Source organism: Phyllopteryx taeniolatus, chromosome 4, assembly GCF_024500385.1.
Source record: "Phyllopteryx taeniolatus isolate TA_2022b chromosome 4, UOR_Ptae_1.2, whole genome shotgun sequence".
NCBI lineage: Eukaryota > Metazoa > Chordata > Actinopteri > Syngnathiformes > Syngnathidae > Phyllopteryx > Phyllopteryx taeniolatus.
The window spans coordinates 6,731,688-6,754,493 of NC_084505.1; the positions used below are offsets into that span (position 1 = coordinate 6,731,688).

Genomic DNA, 22,806 nt, shown 5'->3' on the forward strand with positions numbered 1-22,806 from the left:
TTTGAATCTTTATTTTAATTGATGCAGGATAATCTTTTATCTTTTTTTTCCTTTTTAAGAAGAATAAAAAGATTACGACTCCAAAATGAGAAATTACGACGACCCTCCATCCAGTAGGGGGGCGATAGAGGCAGCATGTCCACAGACTTGTGCTTCCGACTGTGGGCGAATGTAAAACGGCGCGTTGGCGTACACCACTGCCACCAACATAACCTTGCAATTTGTGTGCAAATCCTTTATTTATTCGGTTATACTGTGACCAAGAGGGATTCCACTCCAATTAGAATTCAAACGTTGTTGGACGGAAAGGTAACTATTGTGCAATCCAAGTTAATTTGTGAAATGCTAACTGGTGAGTATTGCTAGCTAACGCGAGTCTCCAATCTGGTCTATCAATGAAGTTATAATATTTACCGTTTAAGATGATTTACTGACCGACTACGAACGATTATAGAGGGACAATTGCGTCTTTAATTAATATTATTTACTGAGTTTTGGGTTGACGAATGCGAATCAAAAGCTTCACAGCATATCGTAAATTGAATATGCACTTCACGTCCCATTAGGTCGTTAGATACTTTAATGTAAACACATCAGCAGCGAACGATGTAGCAATAATGTCACTTTGGACAATTTATTTTTCTTTTTCTTCTTTACAACTACACTTTTAATGCGGGTTCACTCTTCTTTCCCTATAGTTTTTGCATCACATGCTGCAGTTGCCGTGTGAAGATGCACTCAGAATGGCCTGAGTATGGCCAAAGGCGGCACCATGGTGACAGAGACCGAAGATGGAGGGATGATTACAATGATAAATGGGAAAATAGGCATGAATACCATAGAGATGTACAGTGGGATTCCTATCCTAAGCATGGTGGTTCTGGGCCTGGTAGAGCAGAGAGAAACAGCAGAAGTACAGACTACAGTGACTCACCTCAAAAGTTGTACTCTAAAGACTCCCTGGACCGAGACAGAGATGGGGATAGGAGGAGCCCAGTGAGGAGACGCTTGTCTTCCCCGGACAGGAGGGTTGTTGAAAAGAAAACACGAAGGTTCACAGATGAGAGCCGTGATGACTACAGCTATAGATGTGAGCCTGATGGCAAAAACTACAGGCAGCCACAAGACAGTTATTCAAAGGATTTTAAACATACGTTGCCAGAGGAAGTAGATTTTACATATAGGAGTAGTATGCAAGATTCCAGAAGCCGACATAGACATGAAGAGTTTACTTCCAGGTACCACAAGCCCTATGATTCCAGTCACAGACAACTGTCTACATATAACAAAGACAGAGATGATCATGAAAGAAACCAGAGTTTTTTACTTAAACTTCCAGAAGATGACACCACAAAGGTAACATATTTAGATGCAGAGTGAGAAATTATAATTTTTTTCATATGTAATGACATAATCTCATTTATGTCACATGAATAGAGATACGTGAAATCCAGAGAACAGAAGAATAGCTCTCCTACAGATCGTGTGGATCATCGTCAAAATCAAGCAAGGAATTATTTGGATGGATCTAAGAGACTGGTAGGTTCATCTCGCACAAGGCAGGTTTTACTACAATATGAAATAAACATTTTGCTAAACATTGTTGGCATTTAAGTCCCACAAATGGCTTGCAATGCAGTGCAGCAGTTGTTGCCCAATTTCAATATGTAATTCAAAATAAAGTACTGTATCAAAGTCTGGCTTAACAAACATAATAATGCTCTGTTTGGAGTGCAGCATGGAAAAGTAGTTAAACACTGCATTTTTGGATCCCAAAACACTTGAATATCATTTCAAAGGCGTGCTGGAGCCTATCCCAGCTATTTTTGTGCGAGAGGCGGGGTATACCCTGAACTTGTCGCCAGCCAATTACAGGGCACATATTAAAAACCAGCATCCGCGCACACATTCACACCTACGGGCAATTTCGAGTCTTCAATCAACCTACCATGTATGTTTTTGGGATGTGGGAGGAAACCTACGCAGAAACGGCGAGTACAGGCAAACTCCATGTGAGGCAGATGTGTTAACCAGTCGTCCACCGTGCAGCCATTTTACAACATCAGTCTTAAAAATAAGTGGCTTACAGATTAATTGATTTTGAAAAAATGCACCGGAGGTGTGCATGTACAGTACATGCAGCAAAAACTCTCCGTAACTTCCACGAATAACCCAGGCTAAACATAGCTCGTCCTTGACATACAAAGATTTTAGTCTCTCAGTTGAGCTTTATCACTTAAACACTTTCTTGACACCAATTACGAGAGGTGGGAGTAAGTCTCATGTGCAAGTCTCAACCTTCAAGTTTCAAACAGGTCTCAAGTTACTGTGGGAAAAACAATTACACAGTATTTTTAATGGTTCCAAACAAGTCTTGGTTTTGTCTATTTGTCTATTACTTAGTCTTCTCAATTAAGTGTATAACTGACATGAAGCTAAGGCTATGTTCACACTGCAGGTCAATTCAGTTTTTTTGGGGGGCCAATGTGGAGGAGTCCTATCGGGCCTTTTTGACCTGTGGGACTCCTCAGGCTGCTGATGGGTACCGGCTGGCGAAGCGGAATGCAGCTTTGGTGGTTGCTGAAGCAAAAACTCGGGCATGGGAGGAGATCGGGACGGCTTTGGGGAAATTCTGGTCCACCATCTGGCATCTTAGGAGGGGGAAGCATTGCACCATCAACACTGTGTACAGGGGGGATGGGGCGCTGCTGACCTCGACTTGGGACGTTGTGAGTCGGTGGGGAGAATACCTCGAAGACCTCCTCAATTCCACCGACACGCCTTCCCATGAGGAAGCAGAGTCTGGGGTCTCTGAGGCAGGGTCGCCGATCTCTGGGGTTGAGGTCACAGAGGTGATGAAAAAGCTCTTTGGTAGCAAGGCCCCGGGGGTGGATGAGATTCGCCCGGAGTTCCTAAAGGCTCTGGATGTTCTGGGGCTGTCCTGGTTGACACGCCTCTGCAACATCGCGTGGACATCTGGGACAGTGTCTCTGGATTGGCAAACTGGGGTGGTGGAAAGGGGGACCAGAGGGTGTGTTCCAACTACAGGGGATCACACTTCTCAGGCTCCCTGGTAAGGTCTATTCACGGGTGCTGAAAAGGAGGGTCCGTTGGGAAGTCAAATCTCAGATTCAGGAGGAGCAGTGTGGTTTTCATCCTGACCGTTGAACAGTGGACCAGCTCTACACCCTCGGCAGGGTCCTCAAGGGTGCATGGGAGTTTGCCCAACCAGTCTACGTGTTTTGTGGACTTGGAGAAGGCGTTCAACCGTGTCCCTCAGGAAGTCCTGTGGAGGGTGCTTCGGGTGTATGGGGTACCGAACCCCCTGATATGGGCTGTTCAGTCCCTGTATGACCAGTGTCAGAGTTTGGTCCGCATTACCGGCAGTAAGTCGGACTCGTTTCCGGTGAGGGTTGGACACCGCCAAGGCTGCCCTTTGTTACCGATTCTGTTCCTAACTTTTATGGACAGAATTTGTAGGTGCAGCCGAGGCATAGAGTGGTTTAGTCGCCTCAGTATTGCATCTCTGCTTTTTGCAGACAATGTGGTTCTGTTGGCTTCATCAAGCCCTGATCTCCAACTCTCACTGGGGCGGTTCGCAGCAGAGTGTGAAGCGGGTCGGGGATGAGATCAAGCCCCAAGTGGAGGAGTTCAAATATGTTGGGGTCTTGTTCACAAGTGAGGGAAGAATGGAACAGGAAATCAACAGGCGGATCGGTGCAGGATCTGCAGTGATGCAGACTTTGTATCGGTCCGTTGTGGTGAAGAAGGAGCTAAGCCGAAAGGCGAAGCTCTCTATTTACCAGTCGATCTATGTTCCTACTCTCACCTATAGTCACAAGCTGTGGGTCGTGACCGAAAGAACAAGATCCCAGATACAAGCGGCCGAAATGAGTTTCCTCCGCAGGGTGTCCGGGCTCTCCCTTAGAGAGAGGGTGAGAAGCTCAGAAGATGTATCTCGATTTATTTTTCTTTTTTTCCCCCCCATGTCATTTTGAACAGTAAAGTTCAGATTTTTCATATCCGACCCAGGCCTCTGTCATATGTGTATATAAATCAGGTACGTATCCGACGTGAGTGCAGTATGGACGCTCACGGGGCGCGCCTCCAACCTATACGTAATCAAAAGGCGACAAACGTCACAAAACGAAAATGGTGGAAAAAGCAGCAGAAAACAGTGGCAAAAAGAAGATGCTTTAGAACTGATAAATATAAGAACATTTTGACTTCGGTTGCACAAAATCCTTGAAATCGCCACAAATGCATCATGATGAGACCTTTACGAGGGGCTGCACTTACTTCAGTAAACATGCTGCCTTGCAGTTGTCCGCAATGTGACATCTGGTTTTGTGTGCATGTGTGTGACGTCACGGACGTGTTCCATCCCCCCCCCAAAAAAAAAATCTGAATTGGGCATCATGCCCTGCAGTGTGAACGTAGCATTAGTTCATGTTTGATCAGCTATTGGAGAAGTTAACAAAGTTAAGCAGCGTTTGTAGGTTTATTGACAGATGAACTTAGATTTTGTAGTTATCTCACCCTTGAGTTGTAAACTTAGCCTGTTGACATACTCTTTTTCCATGAATTTATCAAAAAAATTATCTTTGAATCTAAACGTAATCATCTTCAAATCTCTCTCTGTTATAGGCACTTCATGAGGTTGCATCTACACTCCACCTTTTAGCATAGTGGCGGTTTCCAGGTCTGCGGCACATAATGACAAATAAATAAACTTTCTAAAAAAAAAAAAAAAGGCACACTATCTTAAAAAATTCTATTTTCTCGACTTTACACCAATCTGATCGGTATTGGCCGATAATTACCATTTTATGCTGATCGGCTTCGTCATAATTCGCCGATCCGATTAATGACGTCATTGATCTGCTCCGCAAAAGACATTTACTCCACGTCACCATCGTGTACAGTATATTTGAATCCAAAACCTGGTTTATTTTTGCCTTGTCGCTTATCTTTTCACGTAGTACTGTAAATATCTGACACCCAATAAAGTTATTTAAAAAAAAAAAAAAAAAAAAAAACGTCGGCGGTGTGGAACAGACAACACATAATTCCCGGATCAGACGACAGGACAAAGTTGGTCTTTCACAATTGCAGACAACTGCAAGAAAATCTTCTATTCGGATACCACCGCATCCTGTCTTTTACGATCACTGGGCTTTATTTTGTCAACTCAAACGTGACCGGATACACTCGTTACCACGGCCACGACAACAACAGTGTCGTGTGTATTATTAGAACAAAATGGGGGGAAAACGGGTGCTGGTGGTCACCGGTGCTCGAGAGGGAACTTTAATTCAAGGCTTGCTTGAGGTATTTTCACATATTTTTAATACGATACGGCTCGCAAGCAGGCAACAAAACGTAATGTAGCCTAGCAAGCTAGTGCTAGCACTAACGGTTGTACCGGCGTTTTGTCAAATCATGCTCTAAAGTTTCGGTGTCTGAAGTAATTTACAATAAAGTAATTTAATTACAGTAAGTTAGCACCCATTATTTCTGTCATGTTGTAATGTTGGTTTGACCTGACTGATTAGAATACATGATCTGACAAGATATTTTTGAAGATACCCAGAAAACAGTACAGAATTATATACAGTAAATGAACAAGTCCTTTAAATAGACACATTGCTCCAACTTGTGATCGGAGCGGTTATCGTTTATTTTAAACTCGCTGATCGGTCCCAAAAATCCTGATCATGTAAAGCCCAATATTTTCAAATATAAATGTAGACATATAGTTATATAAGTCATGTAGTTCAAGTCAGTTGAGTCTTTTGTAAGTTTTGGCCAAGCAAGTCCTAAAAGTAGCAACTAAAGTCTGTTGTGAATAGCAAAGCAGGAAGGCAGTTTTGCTGTGTTTTGGTCCTCTTAACAAATTAGGCAACCAAAGTATTAGAAACGGGTATGAATCACTGCAAACCACGACCACAAAAATAATAAACAAAAAACTATCTGACACTGGGACTCGGTGCAGAGCCTTATTATCTTTGTAAAGGCAGTGTGTTTGATGTAGCTGATTAAACTGTACAGGTGTACCCATTGTCTTGGTGATGATTGTATGCCTGTAGTATATTAGACACATTTTAGCAAATTTACAATTGTGATATCTTCATACTTCTACAGTGGGTAAGGAAAGTATTCAGACCCCCTTAAAATTTTCACTCTTTATGTTGCAGCCATTTGCTAAAATCATTTGTTCTTTTTTTCCCTCAATGTACACACAGCACCCCATATCGACAGAAAAAAAAAACAGAATTGTTGACATTTTTGCAGATTTATTACAAAAGAAAGACTGAAATATCACACAGCCATAAGTATTCAGACCCTTTGCTGTGACACTCCTATTTAACTCGGGTGCTGTCCATTTCTTCTGATCATCCTTGAGATGGTTCTGCACCTTTATTGGAGTCCAGCTGTGATTGATTATACTGATTGGACTTGATTATGAAAGGCACACACCTGTCTATATTAGGACCTTACAACTCACAGTGCATGTCGGAGCAAATGAGAATCATGAGGTCAAAGGAACTGCCTGAAGAGCTCAGACAGAATTGTGGCAAGGCACAGATCTGGCCAAGGTTACAAAAACAATTCTGCTGCACTTAAGGTTCCTCCAGAATGGAAGATGTTTGGGACGACCAGAACCCTTCCTCGAGTTGGCCGTCTGGCCAAACTGAGCAATCGGGCTATACTTATGGCTGTGTGATATTTTAGTTTTTTTTTTTTTTTTAACAAATCGGCAACAATTTCAACAATTTCGTTTTTTTATATCAATATGGGGTGCTGTATGTACATTAATGAGGAAAAAAAATAACTTAAATGATTTTAGCAAATGGCTGAAATATAACAGAATGAAAAATTCAAGGGGGTCTGAATACTTTCTGTCCCCACTGTACATATGTAAACATTCCATGCTATGAAAATAGCCATTTTTGAAATTCACAGAAATACTACATTTTGGTAATCATTGTTGTTCAGCATTGTTAGGCCCCCATATTAGATTGTGCAAGTGTACCAAATGAAGAGTGTGGTGAGTCTATTCTGTATGTCTAAGCAAGTTGAGGTGAAAATACCATGAACTGGTTGTCTCTGTGCATCTCCCATCAGTGTTTTGAGCATGTGACCAAGCCCAGTCAGGATGTACCTGAGAAGAAGGCCGCCAATGGTTTCCAAAGGTTCCTTGAAGTACTCAATAAAGGTGTGGATGTGGACATACTCAACCAGATTGTGATCCAGACCGGTCCTGAAGATGGTGGTCAACCACAATCTGCAGCATCTTTCCACAATGTACTTGATCATCCCTGTTTTCCAGAAAAGCAGGTAAGGCATCTCAATGTGAATACATGGAATGAAGAGAATTTTGGAGAGGAATGCCACAGGCTGCCTTTTCAACGGCAACGTCTCGGGTCCTTCGGCCCAAAGAGGAGCTCTCCGTATGATGACATGTCAGTGCAAAGGAGTGAGGGAGGACAAGGCTGCACGGGGTCCATGTTACTTCCTGCGGTGGAGAAGAAAACACTGACGCCTGAAGATGAGCACAAGCACCAGCAAATGCAGGAAGTGTTGCAGGCCATTGGGGTGGACTTGGGATTCGAAGAAGTCGGTCAAATGTCGCACCGGATTAACGAGCGATTATATGGAAAGAAAGAAAGCGACTGGAACTACCAGAGTACAGGAAGCAGGGAAAGGGTCACGAGAGCAGCCTACTCTCCAAGGCGCAGCAGCAGGTCATCATCCTCCTCATCATCATCACACAGATCTAAACCTTCATATAACGACTACTCTGTTCACACAGACTCATACAATGCTCAGAGCAATTTAAAAGTGGATCAAGTCCAGGTCCCTTACACTATCAACAACAGTAGCTCTTTACCAGACAATCAGAAATGTGAAATCCATGAAAACATTCTTCCAAATACCACCATCAAAACATTAATACCCAATATGCTCACAACGCCAGCCTATCGTCCAGTGAATTACCCCCCAGTGCTGTACCCACCTCTGCTCCCCAATGTTTCCAATGTTAGGCCCAGACTTCTCATTCCTCCCCTACCTTCTTTGCTTCGTCAGTCTCCCATGTTCCCTTTGCCGGGTCGGCCTCCCCTCCTGCCTTATCCTTGTCCATCACCTTTGAATATCCTTCCATCTGTACTCGCTCAAACGAGGCACCTCCTCCCCACACCCATGAATAACATCCAGCCACCATTTATTAACCTGCCAAATGTACCAAATCCACTTCACAGTGTAGATACTTCACCAAAGTCTAAAGTGGTATCGAGGCCTCGTTGTTTGCTGGTCATTGATACAAAACATCCCAGATAAATAATGCTTAATTAGGATGTGAAATCTAGTATTCCTGTGTGCACATGAACAAAATTGTATGTAACCCTCTGTTAATCAATCAAAAAGAGGACACACCGGAGATTAACGTCCCTATGGTCAAATTGTTTTCAATCTTTTCTCGGGGTACCATCGTTTTTGTCCAGACCAGTTTCATTATTATTATTATTATTTATATTTTTATGATTCTTTTGAACCACAATTCAAAAGCGTCTGATTTTCTTTGGTTAATTTCCAGTAATTTTTATTTATTATTATTATTATTAGTTTTGCCAGTTTCAAGTTATTTCAATAACTCTTGTGGGGTTTCCTTTCACCAACAGTGGAGTACCGACAATTTTGTCCAGGTGTGCATATTGTTATTCACCACTAAGCACAGAGCCCACATGCAGCACATTTGAGTTCTAAGGTAACAAATGTTGACGCAGTTGTAAACTGTCCATCAGCAAGCAAAAAAAATAAGACCAGAAAATGTTAAATCACTGACAGTGAAATTACAGTTGCCTAAAAATGTGATGCATCGTGATTTTGGATTTTAACTAAATTTGCAAGCACTAGGTAGTTGTTTTTTTAAAATTTGACACATTTTCTTTTGATGTGAGCGCATAGAAAATGCTTGTAAATATACTGTATCTATTGTAATACACTTGTTCTCTAAGTAAAGTGGTCATTCGCATTGTTTCTTTCTTGCATTAAAAATGTGACATAAATACTACATTTAAATTTCATACAATTTTCTATGTCAAGCTCAAATAGGGGCAAAGGCTTTTTTTATATTGTAAACCTTGCATGGTTAACTACTCCTTGATATGTTGAAGGGAAAAAAGTAATCCAGGAAATGGTCTTTTTTTCTTTTCTTTTTTTTTTAGGGAGCAAAGTTGAACAGAGCACCACCAGTTTGGAAACATTTATTTTGGACTGTTAAGTTTTTTTTGGGGGTGGGGGTGCGTTGGGCTCCTGCGGCCTCCTCTGCGGGGCCGGTGGACCACCCTGGGTCGCTCGGTGTGGGTGGTGTCCTGTCCGCTAGGCTGCTCTCTGGTGGGCTCCTGGGCTCGATCCCGCCTCTCGGTTGGGTGTGGCGGGCTCCTCAGCCCCCTTGGTGCAGGCGCAGCAAGTGCAGGTCACTTCTGAAGGTTATTTTGCATGTGAGATGGTGTCAATTTACTTGGATCCACAGATACTCACCTTTGTGCTTGGTGTGGGGCCACTCATTGCAATAAATAACTCTTATAACTATGCAAACTTCCTGGGTATCCCGTCACTTGCACTCTGTTTCTATAGATGTTTACAATTTACATAGCCACTCCCACCACACTTCAGCTATACAGCCGGGTCCACTACCTCTGTCCTGCATGCTTCCCTACTGGTCCTTGTCCTTTCCAGTCCTGTCCTATTTTGTCCTGTCCTTTCTTCACAGGGTGTCGCACTACTGCCCCATACAACACTTGAATCTGTCATTGTACGATGCATATAATGATTTATTTTCCTTATCTTTCTTTCAGCTAGTGTCCTGTCTTTTGTTGTCTTCTCTTCCTCTATTTAGTTATCTTTTCACTGTCGCTTCCTCTTTTTTTTTTGTCACTCCCCTTTAAAACTTTGTTCTGTTTGACTGAATTTTTAATAAAAATCCATCAGAATACAAAGAACCATAGTGGCATCTCAAAAACTTCACTGTGGCACAGTAAAACTGTTCCGGCATAAAAGGGATAAAGATAATCCGTTCTGTTTGACCCAACAGCCAAACAGGACAAAAAGGTGGGGAAAAAATGGAATTTTCCAGTCTGTGGCACTGTAGTATCGAGTAAAAGCAAAGAGTTTTGTTTGGAGCTTGGCCACACTCTTGTTGCTTACTAAACCCATGAGATGCTCCTTTAACGTTGAAACGTACATAGCGATCATAAGGATGTATTTTACAACATGCTGCTTCTGTATCCAAGATGCTGTATCAATGCAGGTATGCTGTATCAATGTAGGAACATACAGCGGCAGAAATGAGTACGGTGGTTACTGTGTGTTTCACATTACACAAAACTTAATTTCTGATCTTATTTGTTCTACTTTCTTTGTATGTATGGATTACTTGGGTTGTTCCAACATCTGGGGAAAATGTCATGTCAAAAACACCTTTGGAACTATATTTAGTGAGAAAATAGTGACGTGTTAAACACATTTCTGCCGCTGTTTGTCATTGTAGCTGATATAAGCAACAGATATAACATAAAACAACTATTTTAGGGTTAGGTTCTATGTATTGTATTTGTTACTGGTTGCCCTGGATTTTAATTGATGGCGTTATCTGACAATATTTCTTCCACACAATAGGGGGCGCCACTAACTAAAAAACGCTCCTTAAAGATCGAAGGAGAAGTCTTGTTTTCGTATTTGTCCTGGAAGTTGCTTGTATCGACATCGACACCATTCACACGTTTACATTTTAATTTTATTTTATTTTTAAGGTCAGTGGGGATTAAATTTTTAGACTGCAAACATAAAAAAACATTTCGTTACGGAATGTGAAGAAAATGATTTTTACGTAAACCGTCCGAGATACTTATTAGCCACTATGCTAAGTCATAAGTACAGTCAGTGTTTGGCTGTTTTATCTGTTAGCACTGTACAGTGTACCACATTATTCTGTTGGTGTAGAGTTTGATGGTCTACCACTCGTACCCTTGCGCATCCAAAATTGGATTGTAATACTTGGGCTGAAAAAATCGGACCTAGGTTGCTAGGGGGGTTTGTCCACGCAGGCGTTTCAAGTAATTTCGGAGGTAAGCTAACCTTTGCAGTGGCATTAAACGAACACACTGCATGCAAACAGACGTTGCTTACTTTCCTTCAACTCCAAATCTCTTGACGCACACCTTACATGAGGGAGGGAACTCTTGGATGAAGAATGGATGCGGTTGACTGGGTAGACGCTTCTCTATGTCAGCAGAGAAGTCTGAATTCAGTTTACCAGAGAGACACCGATGACAGGGGAGTGAACCCACCCTATAGCATTTACAGTCATGCTGACGCTCGGAACTCTGACGGGGAACCTCTGGAAGATGAAGGTAATGCAGAGCTGACCAGAAAAATTAATGTTCTTCGAGCGATAGAAGAACGAATATTACACAAGAAAGCTGCCATTCTTATAAAGGCGATTGAAATGATCAAGAAGACAGAAACTCCAGACTTTAAGGGTGCAACTCTTAGAGATAGGGTGACTACAATTTTGCAGCAGCGACATTCTCTCAACTTCCGGTCAAAGGTGAGAAAGTTTGTTCTATCAGAAGTTATTACTCTGTGTGGTTGGGGCTATTTTAATATTTCTTTCAATTTCAGGGCGAGACGAACTGGTCGCCTACTGAGAGGGATGACTCTCCAAGCCATAGCACAGTACTGCTGGAAGACCATCATCCCTTGAAGCTCAGAGTCAAAGCTGTAATGAAGCATAGAGTCTGTGACCCCAGTGGATTTACATCAAAAAGCCCGGTTAGTACATTAGTCATATAAATCACTGTTTGGTCACAAGAGTGCATGTACAATGCATATTAAAAATGATTTAGTTGATATGGATTAGAGAAGATGAATGGTGTTTTCACATGTTCATTTGACAGTACAGGGTCTGACATTTAGCCTTTACGAGTGGCCTGTCAGGCCATCATGACCCAAGTTGGGGTTGCCCTGTCGGAACCAGTGCTGGCCTCATATATTCAGTAGGCTTTACACTATCAGGATTTTTGGGGCTGATCAGCGAGTTTAAGAAAACGATATCCGATCACAAGATGGAGCAATGTGTATTTAACTGCCCTGTTCATTTACTGTATATACTTGTGTACTTAATTGTTAAAAAAATTATATTTACAATAAATAATGTATCTTTGTTCATCTATTTATGCCAGTGAGGCATAGTGACACACAGAATAAATGCATGGTCTTCTATTAGATGGCAGGAAGTACATACAGTAATTAATGTATCCACTTTTTGTGACATTTTTGTTTGTTGGCGTGCAGTGAGATTTTTCAATTCTGAAATATGTTCCTTGGCTTCATAAAGGTTGGAAATCACTGCTCTAGTCATGTGTATTCTAATCAGTCAGGTCAAACCAACATTACAATGTGACAGAGATAATGGGTGCTAACCTAAAGTACTTTATTGTAATTAAATTACTTCACTCACACCGAAACTTTAGAGCATGATTTGACAGAACGGCAGCATGTTTACGCACAACCGTTAGTGCTAGCACTAGCTTGCTTGGGTACATAACGTGTGTGTGTGTGTGTGTTTGTGCGTGCGCGTGTGTGAGCACAGATAATAGGACATGAGGAAAACACTTTTAACGTCCATAAAATCCAAAGTTTTGGGATGATCGTTCTGATATTTTCGGAGGTTGAAGTAGCCATAGGTAGAGAAGTCCATATAAATTCTGGCAACGATTGTTCGCAATTTAGTGACATTAAGCTACCTTCAGGCTCTTCTCTATAGTGAGCATATAGGGGAGTTGCCAAAAGATCTCCAATGAAATAGAACATGTTCGATTTCACCGCGACTCATTGGCAACCCGGCTAGTCTCCGGTTGACGTCTCCGCAACTAGCGGAGACTCGAGTCGCCATCAGGTCGCCAACTAGTCTCCAGGCCAGTGAGATAGGGGTCCTAAGAATGAGCTCTCTAGCCACCAATCAATACAGTTTGGGTCCTTTTGTTTGCCTTTCCATTGTCATAGCTTGCACCAAATTGTAACAAAATAAGTCCCACTCCACCATACCACTTTTTGGTACCCTGCTGTTAGGGTAACAGAGACTATAAATGGGTATAAAAATCAAGGTTCTGGTATCATTAAGGATTCGGTCCATTGTGTGATATAAATCGTTGGTTAATTGTAATTGAGGCAAAAGGGAGTGCCCTACTTGGGCACAACCAGCTAAGACGCTGTTGATTCACTCTCAACCACTTTGCTGCATGGTAGCTATCGGAAATGAAGCTACATTCTTAAATTCCTCAGCTATGGCAACTCATTTTTTTCTGCTCGTTATGACACTGACATGGAAAGGAGAGATTTCAGAATCCTCCTGTCCCTCTAAAAATAAAGAAAAACATTGAATTGACTGAGATATTCAATCAAGTGTATTTTGTAAAATTCCCACCCATACCAGAAACACAAAGCAGATCAGGTGTTGAATACAACACTGTTGTAAATTTTCAAATTAGATGAATACTGTGTGAAATAAATAGTTGATAAATCTTAATTGAGATAAAAGGGAGTTTCCTACTTGGACACAACCGGGCTAAGACGCTGTTGATTCAGTCTGAACCACTTTGAAGAATGGCAGCCATCGGAAATTAGGCTACATCCATAAATACCTCAGCTATGGCAACTAATTTTTCTGCTCGTTATGAGACTGACATGGAAACGAGAGGTTTCTGAATCCCCCCAGCCCTCTAAAAATAAAGAAAAACATTGAATTGACTGATGTATTCAATCAAGCGAAGTTTGTAAAATTCCCACCAATACCAGAAACACAAACCAGATCAGCTATTCTATTACAACCCTGTTGGAAATTTACAAATGAGATGAATCCTGTTGTGAATTGTAAAACAAATTGTGGATGAAGTAGTCTTGTTAGTAGGTTGCGGCATATTGCCCAATTTAGGTAGCTATCGTGGGATTTTTTTCTTTTTTATTCAGAATACATGTATTTAATCCATGATGTATTTAAGATTACATTTTGATTTTTGCCAGGTTTCCGATCATGAAATGGCCACACGACCTACCCCCCCACCTCCTCCCAGTAAAAGCATTTGTTCACAAATCCTGGAAGAGAGTGTTACCAACAAAGGCTTTGAGTGCTTTCTTAACTTGCTCAACAAGGGAGTTGACATGGACCTGCTCAGTAGGATTGTCAACGATGACAGCGAAGATCTTCATTTAGAAGACCAACCCTTCAACAGTGAGCCTTCTGGTGTGACGGAAGATTCAGATCTGCCTACTAGCAGTGAGAGACTTCAGTTCAACAGTGGACCCCACCTATCAGAGAACAGTGGAGACAGGACAGAGCTTCCCACTCGTGAACAGTCCCCCAAGGAGACAAACTCACTTCCGGATGACAATAAGAACGGCAATGACTCTTTAAGCTCCAGTAGTAGATCCAAGTCTCCCCTGACAATGGAGAAAACCAAAAAAGAAGAAAAAGAAATGTCAAAGGTCGATGAGCAGAATGAACAGCTCCAAAACATTCTAAACACTTTGGGCTTAAGGCTGGAAGTGGAAGACTTGAGTAAACTAACAGACCGGACTCAAGAGAGGCTGTATGGAAAAAGGAATGAAAGCATGCCAGTGGCTGCCAGCAGAACGGAGGAGCAGAGTCCAGTGACCACAACTGGTTCCTGCAAAATTGACAGGAAGTCCTCTTCCTCCTCCCCCTCCTCGTTTTCATCTTCCAGAAGCTGTAGTCGCAGTCCTTCTTACAGACAGCTCGCCCAGAGCAGGGAGTCTCAGGATCGTCACAAAAAAGAGTCATTTTCTGCGGGCTCTGGCTCAAGAAAGAGCAGAGAGGAATTGTCATCTTTATATATAACCCAAGATGACATACAAGCACGGACGACTGTTGGCAAAAACAAAGGTGACGACATCTTCAATGAAATCCCTTATTTTCATTCCCATTGTGATCCTACTTTGTCTGCTTGCCCAGATTATACATTGCCTCATTACTCTCACTACGATACAACCTACAGCAGTGACACCAGCTCTTATTGGACAAGCACTCCAGGTGTCAGTACCACTCCACATTATCCCAGTAGTTCTCCGTACTCAATGGACACCAACCATTCTCACCATGCTATTCCTCAGTAAGACATGACCGCGACTCCCTTGAAAATGTTTTTTTTGTGAATCCAGACCTGTCTATGAGTGAAGGTCAATTTGGCTCAATCTCTGGCCCTAGGAACCTGCAGGTGGTCAATATGAAGCACCCACTTGGCTATTGTTTGCCACGAATGACTGGTGCTATGTCTCTGGATAAAGAGCAATCTGACCAAGAGAAAACTAAAAGACTAAAACTGCTAGAGGAACAGGTTCAAGATGTGCAGACATTGGGTTCTCATTGGGACAATAACATTCCCTTTGTCGCAAAACATATTAAAGCCTCTGGGAAGAAGGTGGAGCCTACCCATGGTCAGAAAGATAAATCAAAGAAAAAACAAACGCCAACAGACGAGGAAATTAAGGCAAACTTGAGAAAAAAGGTAAGTTTAGGTTTTTCTCTGATGTAGTTTGTTGTAGTTGAGTGTATTGGATCAAATGGAGAAATTATTAATTTTGACAAATCGCTGCACAAGGAGATAATAGTGAAAGAAATGTGCAAGGCACCGAATTGTCAGAACACTCATAGCGTTCAACTTCAACTCTTAAGAACAAGTACATAAATATAATAGAACAACATAGGTTATTTTATTTCAACTTTAGCTGTCCAGTAATAGTGGGCACTCTTACTGGGTTTGATCAGAATCTTAAAATAGTATTTTTGTTGCCTTATTTGTCAAATCAAAAAAGTATTTGTCCCCCCCACCTTTCACATTACATATACACCACTGTGGAGCACGTAGGAGGGAGCACATAAGTCCAATTCTGGCCTTCCTTCACTGGCTTCCGGTGCATTTTAAGATTGTTTTATTTGTTTTTAAATGGGGCATACTTACATCTCTGAGCTCCTCCACCCCCTACACTCCTGCCCGGTGCCTCAGGTGAGCTTACCAGACGCTCCTGGGGCTATCGAGGACTAAACGAAGGGTCAGAGGGGATAGAGTTTTTCCCGGTGCCGGTCCATCTCTTGGGAATAACCTCCCCCTAAACAAGCCATTTTTAAAACTCATCTTAAAACCAATTTTTATTCTTTGGCTTTCAAGTCAGCATGAGAATCTGCACTGTTTTAGTGTTTTGTTTTTATAGTTTTTAACATTGCTATTGAGCTGTTGTTTTAACTTACCCTGTTTAATTTTTACTTTTTATATAATGTACAGTACTTTGTGTGGAGCTGTGGTTGTTTTTAAAGTGCTATATAAATAAAGTTGAGACGAGTTTGAGTTAAGAACATGGTCACAAACGAATTAAACTCGTATCTCAAGGCACCACTCTAACTGCAAGGCAATGTCTATATGGAGCAGAACAAACAAGGGAAGGCAAATCTCCCTCTAAGGAAAAAACAAACAAAACTGAGATTCAGTCTTGGACAGCAAATTGTATAATCGGTCTGATGATAGTGTGTCTTTGATAAATTTAAGGCTTTGCGGGAACTTGTTTGTTTCGTGGCGATATGTATGCATTTTTTACAATTATTTCTACTCATGGACCTTTTTTAATTCCATTTTTAGCTGGAAGCATTTAACCAGATGTCAAAGAACAAGTCTCACGCCCAGCCAAATCCCTATTCTGACACTCAGGTAACCAACTAACGCACTGTATTTTATACTGTCGTCAATTATTCGCGGATTTTTGTGATATCCCTTGTGACTAGTGCGAATCCACTGTAATTCAATTAATAACTTTAAAGACATTTTTAAATTTATTTTTCTAATTTAGCTATTTATGAAAAACAACTTTGAGCAACTTTATTAGATAAAACAAAATCAGGAGTAAACTTAAGGCTAAAAACTATGGGCTGAAATGTGTGCCAGCAGGAACTGAATTTGAATCATATTTGAATTTGAATTGCTAAACTTAATAATTGCATTAAAAAACTGAATTTGAAAAACATAATTACAAATTGTATTTAATTGTAATAACTGCATTTAAAAACAATCTGAATAGTATAATTTGAAATGTGATTTATTACTTTGAAACTGAAGTCCAATAAACTTGAAAGTGAATAAGTGAATGTAAGCTTATTTGATCAACAATGAAAATATATTTTCACATTTCAGCAGCAGTCGATCGAAGATACATAGATGATCTCTTCTGACAATCAGTGCTTTTGTTTTTGGGCGCATGACATAGGGCCTCTCCAGAAAGTCAAATCTTCTAACCAGCGACAGTATTTTAACCTTTATGCCACCTTTCCTTAACCTTTGTGGAATGCATCATATGGTCCGAAAGAGATAAAAAGGTGCTTCTTTTCGAACATCGGAAAGTAGGAAGTTAGGAACATATTAACCCTACGTGACTACGTCAACTTTTATTTATTTAACCCCCGCCCCCCCCCCCGCCCCGCCCTCAAACATAGTCATTCCTGCATTAAACTCCATGCCTTTGGCTTTACTGACGTCTAGGGGTAGAAACAGCACACAGCACATATCGATACAGAAAGCATTGTTTAAAATGTTTACAGAATGAACTGTAGTCCAGCCCTTATGCAGCCCTTGTCCATTTTTGGATTTTGATGCTTTCCATCAAAGACGAATCAGTTAAAATCAAGGTTTAGAGGGCTGAAATTTGACCACACAGTTTTGAACAAGTTAAACTTTTAAAATGGCACCATGGTGCAATTTCCAAGTTATTAGAAATAGGAGAAAAGCAGCTTGGATGGGCCAAAAAATAATGATTTGGTCTTTGGTTCCATTTGTTACATTTCCAAGTGTGAACCGGTTGGGATGAAAATCTGCACCTCCAAATGTGAGACCATGGTCCTCAGTCGGAAAAGGGTGGAATGCCCTCTCCAGGTCGGGGATGAGATCCTGCACAAGTATCTTGGGGTCTTGTACACGAGTGAGGGAAAAATGGAACGGGAGATCAAAAGGTGGATTGGTGCAGCGTCTGCAGTGATGCAGACTTTGTATTGGTATGTTGTGGTGAAGGAGCTAAGCCGAAAGGCGAAGCTCTCCATTTACCGGTCGATGTACATTCCTACCCTCACCTATGGTTGTGAGCTGTGGGTCGTGACCGAAAGAACAAGATCACGGATACACGCGGCCGAAATGAGTTTCCTCCGCAGGGTGTCCGGTCTCTCCCTTAGAGATAGGGTGAGAAGCTCGGTCATGCGTTGGGCCCTGTTGGTGGGTGGGGCCTCCATGCTCTCCGATGGTGGTGGGGGCGGTGGTGCCGGGGAGGCTTGCTGGGTGGAGGGTGTGGGGTTGGGCGTGGTCAGGGCGCTTTGGTCGGGCTCGGGACCTCCCTGGGTCATGAGGGGTCGGTGCCGTCCACCTGGTTGGGTCCCCTGCTGGACGAGCTGGCTGACTCGGCCCCTCCCTTGTGAGGGGGGCTCACCCTTCCTCGATGTGCCTGCTCAGCAACTCCGTACACCAGTTGACTAACATGCATGTGATATGGTGTTCATTCACTAATAAGTTCGATAGACACACTGTAGGCTTTAATTACTTGTGCTGCTCTCACTAACAACACAGGTTATAATAACATAATCAACTCACAGGTTCTTAAAGGTGTTTAGACACTAAAAAAAAAATCCCACCGCACCACTCGTCAATAGCACTGCTTTACTCATTTTCCTCGCATCCTGTCCTGCCCTTTTCTGTCCTCATCTTGTTCTCGTTTTTTTATTGCATGTCCTCACTGGGTGTCCCCCCTCCCAATCTACAAATGACTGTTGTAATGTTACTTGTGTTCAAATATCTAGACTCTCACTATTGTTCTGCTGTGTTTCTCACCTCTGTCTGTCCCCTAACACCCTTTTCTGTCCGGCTGCATTTTCAATACATGTCAGGATAATAAAAAAAGTTAAAAATAAGCAGAGGGAGCATTTCAAACTCCCCTGTTGCACAACAAAACTGTCCAGCACAAAGGCATACAGATCCACCATTCTGCAAGGCCATGCAGCTGCAACGTAGTCACGTCTGTGTGATCACAGATGCACTCCCCTCCAAAGGTATTGGAACGGCAAGGCCGATTCCTTTGTTTGTTGTATACTGAAGACATTTGGGTTTCAGATCAAAAGATGAATATGAGACAAAAGTTCAGAATTCCAGCTTTTATTTCATGGTATTTACATCTTGCTGTGTTAAACAAAGGACAGAGCACCTTTTGTATGAAGACACCCACTTTTCAAGTGAGCAGAAGTATTGGAACATGTGACTGATGGGTGTTTCTAGTTGCTCAGTTGCCTTTTAGATTGATTGCTTAAACATTAGTGCTTGTTTTTGGCTTTGGGTTTCACCTGTGAAAACTGCATTTTTCTGTTAAGCAAATATGAAGAACATACTTTTGGAGGGGACTGTGTGTGCGTGCGTGCATGTGTGCGGTATGCATTAAGGGACTGCAAGGCATTCTCTGCTGCCCTAAATCGTATCAACAGCACTCACCTACAGTTACAACTTAAATTGTATTAATTTATTTTACAGACTTGATTTACCTCATTTCATTGCCGTTCTGAGGGCTTCCCAGCTTCCAGTAATGTAAATGTTAGATTTAGTTTTTTTTCTCGACCAATCAGATTTCAGCTTTTGTGTGTTGCGATGTCAATGTGATCTGCCCAGGGCCTTCAATGCCAAAAGTCATGCCAAAAAGGCGCAAAAAGCAAACCTTTACTGCTACATCTGGCTCGCGGACTTAAGCTTGACATATATGCCATAAGAATACTACTCTTGTCCCTCGTGCAGGCTGAGTGACGTCGGCATTTTTCCGTCCTCTGACTGGTTGAGGCTAAATAGTCTTGCGATGTACCGTATTTTCACGACCATAAGGCGCACTTAAAAGTTTTCTCCAAAATGGACAGGGCGCCTTTTAATGCGGCGCGCCTTATGTGTGCACCGAGTTCCAGTATCTGTAAATGTTGTTGTATGACTTTGATGAGCGCTTCGCTTGACTGACTGGGAGCATTTCCTGCCGACACGCTGCTTATATAGTGGAAGGCGGATGCGACTGAGGACAGCATGCGGATGTAAAGGGGGAAGGGTGCGCGTGACAGAGGACGCTAAAGACAAGCCCCCAGTAGGTATATAGCCCCGAAAATGACTGCGGTCAAGCCAGCCTCCACTCGTAAAATAGCAGTCAAGCCAGCCGCCCCTAATTTTGTTCATACTAGGCATTACGATAATAAGTTGCCCACTCGCGGCGAAAGCCACCTTCAAAATAAAAGCCACCCAATAATACGGACATATCTCAGATTTTTTTTAAAGATTATGCAGTTTTCAGAGACTTTTATTTTGAAATACAATATCAGATCTTCATCAAACCTCTTTTATTAGAGTCCTTGGTGGTCTGTCACACAGATCTGGACTTGTCTTGCGATACCAATGGGATTATGTTGGGGTGGCTTTGGCTCAGTAGGTAGAACAGGTTTGAATCCCTGCTACGACTGTCCGCATGTCGAAGTCTCCTCGGGCAAGACAGTGAACCCTAATTTGCTCCCAGTGGGCCTGTCAGCGCCTTGCATGGCAGCAGTCGCCCGTTGGTTTATGAATGTGTGTGTGAATGTGAGGCTTTGTAAAGCGCATTGGGCACTGTGATGATGTAGATAAAGCACTATATAAGTGCAGTCCATTTACCATTTATTTTTCCTAAGATATCAAATAAACTACATTTTTTAATGTATCTCAAGATTCAAATGAACTTTGATGGTTGCATTCCTTAACCGAAGAACACTGACGTCCATATTATTGGGAGGCTTTTATTTTGAAGGTGGCTTTCGCCTCGAGTTGGCAACCTATTACCGTAATGCCTAGTATGAACAAAATTAGGGGCGGCTGGCTTGACTGCTACTTTACGAGTGGAGGCTGGCTTGACCGCAGTCGAAAATGGCACCTATGAAGAGACATGCTTACAAAGCACAGTTTAAACTGCAAGCTATCAGTTACGCGGAGGAACATGGGATTTGAGCAGCCGCGAGAGAATTCAAGATCAACGAATCCATGGTTAGCAAGTGGAGGAAGCAGGAAAACGAGCTTCGCCGAGTCAAGAATACTAAGCTGAGTTTCCGCGGAAACAAGGCGAGGTGGCCCGAGTTGGAAGACCAACTCGAGCTATGGATTAATGAGCAAAGAATAGCCGGGAGAAGAGTCTCTACAGTCACCATTCGACTGAGTGCAATAACTCTGGCGTTGAAAGTGAAGTTGCGAGCGGCGTGGAAGCGATGGATGACAGATGGCGAACGCAGCTTTACTAAGACTAGGAGGCAGCGCCGGGCGAGTTATGCCACAATTTGTGAATGGATTGTGGATGCTTGGGCTAACGTGTCTGCTTGCACTGTTGTTCGAGCTTTCGTAAAAGCCGGCATCATTTCTGAGGAGCCGCACAGCAACGAGACTGACTCCGACAATGACGAGAGGGAACCTGCCGTGTTTGGAGAACTTGCCCAGCTGTTCATTTCGGATGCAGAAGATGAGGACTTTGATGGATTTGTGGATGAGGATTGATAAAAAAATAATGTGAGTACATTGTTAAATACTTGAATAAAGTACCACCGAACTCAGTTTTGCTCCCGCTGCCTTTTTAAAAACATTGTTTGAGCGTGCATGCAGGCTACCGTATGTTTTAAGCTAGCGTATGTTTTACCATACCAGCGCCCAATAATACGGTGCTCCTTATTGTCGTGAAAATACGGTACTCTGTGGGTCAGAGGACGACGAATGGCAAACATTATTGAAAACAATTGTAAAGGCGGCCTTTTCATGAAAAACTGGACATTCGTGAGGATAAGGTTGGACAACACAGTTGCTGGCTGGCTTGTTTAAACCCAGAAAAAGATTTATTCAGCACTTCGAGTAAAACGTATGAGTCCAAACGAGCTAGCTCTGAGCAGCAAAGAAAGGAGGATGGATTTTAATCATCCGTAAATAATCACCATCTCTAGTGAGTACAATGTATTTTGTCTTCAGGTTTTATGTTTTTGTCATGTATTAGATGCATTTGCTTGTGTACTGCTGTATGATATTGTAGTGGAGAGGTTTGGTGTTTGGAGAAAGACATGGGATAAGTATGTTGCTTTAGTAATAATAGTAGTCACCTCAAATATGCGGAATGCATCTCTCTGTAGAGCCACGCATTGTTATATTGTGTATAAGGGGTGGATTAGGTAACTTCAATCCCCACTGAAGGCCTAGGTCTGTGACATCGAAGGAGGAAACTTGTTGTTTGTGTTTGGAAAATATATCTTTTGTGATACCAGTCGTGAAACCTTCCTGACACACCTCGTATGTCTATATATGGAGATGTCAAGTGTGTTTACTGTAATCAAATGTGATCTTTTCATTGATTCGCTTTCATGTGTGAATTTAACAAAGTTACATTGTTGGGGCAATATGATTTTGAATTGTGGGAAAATCACTAATTGTATCTATTTTTCTTTTTTGTATGTGTACACAGATGTGTGACGTTTGACTAAGAACCCTGACCCAGCAGTTGGATGTAATAGTCAACACTTGTCATTGACACTGCTGTTTTTGATTGCCTTTCCTAATTTGTAATGAGTGATTTACTAACAAAAAATAAATATTTTAGACTAACTTTTTTTCTGAAGACCGACTACGAATTGTATCATCAGTTGGCTTCACGAAAATGTTTCTGTGACCAAGGGGA

General features: G+C 42.1%; 1 protein-coding gene across 6 annotated transcripts; it reads left to right on the forward strand.

Moving 5' to 3' along the window:
* The first annotated feature begins 105 nt into the window (after positions 1–105).
* On the forward strand, positions 106–22,746 carry LOC133477457 (uncharacterized). 6 transcript variants are annotated; one of them, XR_009788370.1, is made up of 9 exons: positions 106–309; positions 699–1,356; positions 1,438–1,539; positions 7,129–11,614; positions 11,689–11,838; positions 14,089–15,590; positions 16,716–16,784; positions 17,916–21,656; positions 22,594–22,746. XR_009788370.1 is itself a non-coding variant. In XM_061772236.1 (8 exons), the coding sequence occupies exons 6-8, from the start codon at positions 15,252–15,254 to the stop codon at positions 18,588–18,590; spliced, it is 1,083 nt and encodes a 360-aa protein (XP_061628220.1). In that variant the 5' UTR covers positions 106–309; positions 699–1,356; positions 1,438–1,539; positions 7,129–11,614; positions 11,689–11,838; positions 14,089–15,251; the 3' UTR covers positions 18,591–22,746. The 6 variants fall into 5 exon arrangements, 1 of the variants encoding a protein (XP_061628220.1); XR_009788369.1 differs by having other exon boundaries at positions 17,916–22,746; XR_009788372.1 differs by having other exon boundaries at positions 21,487–22,746.
* Positions 22,747–22,806: the final 60 nt, after the last annotated feature.